This window comes from Montipora foliosa, chromosome 2 (genome assembly GCF_036669935.1).
Source record: "Montipora foliosa isolate CH-2021 chromosome 2, ASM3666993v2, whole genome shotgun sequence".
NCBI classification, from domain to species: Eukaryota; Metazoa; Cnidaria; class Anthozoa; order Scleractinia; family Acroporidae; genus Montipora; species Montipora foliosa.
In genome coordinates, this window is record NC_090870.1 from 5,578,904 (window position 1) to 5,583,903 (window position 5,000).

General features: G+C 39.7%; 1 protein-coding gene across 4 annotated transcripts in view; it reads right to left on the reverse strand.

The window, feature by feature from the left end:
• Window positions 1-5,000, reverse strand: part of LOC137992199 (cartilage oligomeric matrix protein-like) — a 38,787-nt gene that overhangs the window by 914 nt on the left and 32,873 nt on the right. For all 4 annotated transcript variants that reach the window (XM_068837354.1, XM_068837357.1, XM_068837356.1 and 1 more), the window contains 4 exons: window positions 3,995-4,069; window positions 3,306-3,403; window positions 2,612-2,754; window positions 1-1,679 (listed from right to left, as the gene is read on the reverse strand). The exon at window positions 1-1,679 is cut by the window's left edge and continues 914 nt beyond it. In XM_068837354.1, coding sequence (XP_068693455.1) covers window positions 1,666-1,679; window positions 2,612-2,754; window positions 3,306-3,403; window positions 3,995-4,069 — 330 coding nt within the window. In that variant the 3' untranslated portion in view covers window positions 1-1,665. The remainder of the gene's footprint in view (window positions 1,680-2,611; window positions 2,755-3,305; window positions 3,404-3,994; window positions 4,070-5,000) is intronic.

A 5,000-nucleotide genomic window follows, 5' to 3' on the forward strand; every position in this document is an offset into this window, starting at 1 on the left:
ATCTTTCCAAAGCTCTCCAAAGCTGGTTAACACTGAGGGTGTCAGTTGTTGCGACGTCACGTGACCTAATGTTACACGTGTATATGTGTCACGAGGTGTCTCACCTTATTTTGGAGTAATAGGCCACTTTGGAAAATACCATAATACTCTTTGTTAATCCGCCCAAATTTTGGATAGGCATTGTTTTTGTTTTCTCTTGGGACCATTGTAAGTCCCAAGAGAAACTGGAAACAATGCTTATGCAAAATTTGGGGGGACAAACAAAGAGTATTATGGTATTTTTCGAAGTGGGCTATACTTTGTTTGTCCCTCCAAATTTTGCGTAAGCATTGTTTACAGTTTCTCTTGGGACTTACGATGGTCCCTAGAGAAAACAAAACCAATGCTTATGCAAAATTTGGAGGGACAAACAAAGAGTATTATGGTATTTTTCGAAGTGGGCTATACTTTGTTTGTCCCTCCAAATTTTGCGTAAGCATTGTTTACAGTTTCTCTTGGGACTTACGATGGTCCCTAGAGAAAACAAAACCAATGCTTATGCAAAATTTGGAGGGACAAATAGTATAAAGGTATTTTCGAAAATGGTCTATGCTCGACATAACCAAAAAAAAATAGTACACAATTTAAATTAGAAGTCTGTTTGCTATTTTTTTGGAAAGGCCATGCAGTTCTGTACTCGGGCTGTCCTCTTGTTCTTAGCCCCTTAAATCATTGTACTGAGAGCAGTTCTCAGTTTCGAAACATTTATTGACCTTTTATTTTTAGTTTTCTTTTTTGCGTTGTTTTTGGTCAATGTTTAAACTGTTTTTTGTTACGTCCATCTCATGACCACGCTGCTAGTCATTTAACAATACACGTGAAAACAGTTTCTCCATTCCGATTGGCTTAGAGGAAAGCAGTTTTCAGGCAACTCTGTGCAGAAACGAGGTAAATCATCAGTGCAAAAAGACATAACAAACCAGGCATTATGATTGGTCAATGACCAAAGAAAGCAACAGATAGCCAATCCAATGCTTGCTCTGGATCGCGCAATTTTTGTGTGATGTATGATCCGCTTATTAATTACGACTGGCTTTCTCGATATTTTTTCATGTCTGTTTTTAATAAGTAATCACATGATTTTTTTCTCTTGCAATTTGGAATAAATGAACACTCTTCCATAACTCATTAATAATTCATGAGCCAGAGGGACACGCTTTTTGTGGAATATTTTTGAAACCGTTCAAAAAAACTCGCAGCACGTGTTTCATCGGGTCTAAAAACAGCCGATAAAAACACTGCTGCTCGGTTTTTAAAAGTTACGTAAATGTTTCGTAAGATTACGAATTTTGTTCGCCTTTGAAAAAATTTACTCGTTCTCATTTCTTCCAAATCTCACTCGAAATTATGTGATAACCTCTGCAAAATGCATCTGCGCTTGCCGTCAATCGCCATAAACCTCCTGCCTGTTTTGCTAGTAGTTTTAAAAGAAAATGTGCCCTCAGGCTCAACTCCAATAAGGTCTATTGTTGCACATCGGACCAATAATTACTATCCAGAAGGAAGAATTTCTCGCCAAACGCAGATGCCTTGGAAGTCCAATAAAACTCTCAGCTAGATATTTTTTTCGTAGCGGTATAAGTTAAGTAGTAATTACAACTATCTTGAAGTTGATGAAGCCATATCTTAATTGAACGGATCTGGAAAAAAAAAGAACACATCTCAGGAAAGGCGACACTTGAAATCTTTGATTGCACCAGACGTCGAGGGGGCCATGTTGATGGAAAGAACAATAGCGAAAAAGTCTTAGGAATTTGACTCTATTATTATGGAAAATTTGAGCTACATTTTTCTATTGTTCTGGCAGCAAAATGGCCGGGTTTATCACGTGAGTGCAATCAAAGAACACGTAATAAATTCGATGGATTTTTAAGTCAACGATATAATTACGCCAACTATAGCCGATGCTTCTCTGGTTAGGAGAAATTTGAATGTAGGTTAGAACGTTTCAAGGGTGTAAGCGGAATTATTGGGGTTTCAAGGTATATCCAGAGTAGCATCGAACTGCCTGGTTGCAATGTAAGTTCGCATACCCTTCGTTTTTAAACGACTTCTCAGCGCACGAGTTGTAGTCCCAGTTGACAAAGACAAAGCCGGACGCTATGTTTGCATCCCGAACTAACACTTCGAGAATTAGACTCCCTTCATTGCGGCAAAACATTTTTTGGGGTCTTAGCTCAGTATAAAAGATCGCCGCTGTTCAGAATAACTCAGTGTAACGTGTGGCCAGCTGTCGGAATTAGGGAGCTTAAGGACGCGACGTTTTTGAGACGCGGATGGCAACCGGTAGAGAACATTTCGCAAGCCAGGACAGAAGTGTCTCCCAGATTTTAAAAGTAATTATCTCTAAGGGAGAAAAGACACTAGCTTAGCAATATATATGTGGTTGTGTGCATGCGTGTTCATTCGCGTGTCAAAAATGTCGCGTGCTTAAGCGCCCTCATTTAAAATTATTTTTCCTGTTTATTTTTTGTCGGGGGAAGAAGTGGGGGGAAAGAAGGAAGGGGGGGGGGGGGAGAGGTGGAAGACAGACGAAGGACAGGATAGAAGATGGATAAGGGTACACACTCACCAAGGCACCGAGCTGACACCGCTGACCAGATAACTTTTTCTTGCCAAAAGCTCATGAGCCCCAGTTTTCCGCCGGAAATGTCGGGATCAACGATTTCTCCACTGTCAGTCATCAGCTCCTTGTACTTGGTCCAAATTTGTAATCTAATAATAATAATAATAATAATAATAATAATAATAATAATAATAATAATAATAATAATAATAATAAGGCTCCAAAATCATTTTCTTTGACGTCAAATCGACATTAAAATGCTACGTCGTCATAGATTGTTCAGATGAAAATTTCGGTAATTTTATGTGGCGAATGGGAAGCAATTTCCGGTTGGCCGCATTAACGAGTATTGCTGCGCTCACTGACCTCACTCGTGAGAGATACTATCAGGACTCGAAAATAAAATTCGCATCCCCGCGCAGCAGTGTAATATCTATTTCAGAAAACATTTCCGGAATATTCCCGTTCCATTCGATTTCTTACCCGGTTTTTTTCCGTCGAATGAAAAGCTCCCTTAAGCAAACACAACAGACGTAGGAAATCAAATTAGCCAATCATGACGCAAAGTCAAAACATGCAGCCGGCAGAAAGCGCGGGAAAATGAAGAAGAGCTAATAACTTAGGTTTGTTTTACTCGTGTCAACATACATCTTTTCAAAGATTCCCAAATTTCCATTAAAAGAGCAATCTATAATGATACCTCAGAGTTGTCTTGGATGGTAAATAAACCAGTCGCCATCTATAAGCTCTTCTACCTTGCCATCCACGCTCTGCCGGATCTTTCCACAGCAATGTGGCCTAGTGGTAAAACAAGTGAGGACAAATAGATTCATATTGTCTATGAGAAGAAACTGGCAACGCCACAGACGGCCATACAACGAATTGAAAACGAAAGAATCTCCAGGGAACCCAACGGAAGATTTCGTAAAATACCTGTTCGGGTGAAAAGTTGCTCGCAAATGTTTAAAATTTGCGACTGGTTATCCACTAAACTTTTCCAGGTTTGTTGAAAATAACCAAGTCACTGAAACATCACGTTGAAAGATTCGCAACTTGACCAAGGAAAAAAAAGCCCCTTACGTTTTCGAAGAGTTATTTTTGCAATTGACATCCAAGAAGGTTAGGCCGCCAACAACCACAGCACCTATTTCGTTGCGAAGTTAACGGATGGAAGCGTTGATCCAACAGTTTTTCTGAAAGGGTGATTTTAAACTCCGCAGCATTCCAATTTTCCACTTCGAAATTCGTGCAGATAAAATTTTTCTAGCCGGAAAAAAACCCTTAAAGCGGAGTCTTTGTTTCTGACAAGGACCTTGGAATGTCCCTCTGGGATTTGTAGTTGAATTTCATAGTTGGGTACCCCTGAAATTTACGAAATATTATAGCGACCTCATTGGTTCTGTCTCCTGTGTGCCATAACACATTTCGTAACATCAGCAATTCGCCGCTAGACGAGTGAATTTTCTGAAAAAGAAAGAATGTTTCCAACATACTGAGATTTAGTTTTCAAAAAGTCCAATGAGATATCCCAAATTTGCTTTAAAATTTCCCTGTATCCTATTGAGGGCAAAGAAACTTTGCTATAGTACGAGAAAAAGAAAAGAGATATTTTAACGCTGTTTGAAATTAGTTTAGCGTAGAAGTAGCCCTTTAGCAAAGATAAACTGCAAAACAGCCGTATTTGGTCAAATCGATAAGGTCTGGAGCAAGAGTGAAAACGAAGAGTGAGACTGGGGAGAGACGTCTCGCTTCAGTCTCACTCTTGGTTTCCACCTCATTCCAGACCTTTCGCTTGACGACGACACGTTCGACCAGCGCAAAAATACGGCTGTTTTGTAGTCTATAGAAAATAAGTTCAGCTAAAATTCTGGAGAGTAAAATCTTTAGGGTGATAAAGATGAGACATATCCCAGAAAACCAGCCCCAGAATTTGCTCAACATCGGCATGATGTGTAATCGGCATCATACGTGATGTGTTGGCCACACCGGGTTGATGTTAGGTGTGTCATCTTGCTTTTTTTGTTTTGCTTTTCAACATCGGAGTATTTGGTTGTCGTTGATAATTTTCCCTCTATTCGCGAGGGAATATGGGATGGGTTAGTTCACCTGCTACTACTCAGGAGCGCTTGCCATTTGAATGAAATTTTCGGTGAGAATGTTTTCGACAAATGGTATTGCATGTTCTGTACTTAGAAAAAGAAAATGGGAATGTGCTGTATCATTTGCCAGAAAAACGGGTTGTTCAGGTCGAAAAACAAATGAAACGTTCTATTTTCTCTGGCACTTGTAATTGTGGACAAATGGCACAGAAATTTCTGGGCATTCCGGTCAAAGCGAGAAAAAGGGAATACCTCGAAAGGTATTACCTTTTTCCCGAATATACATTCCACCGAAA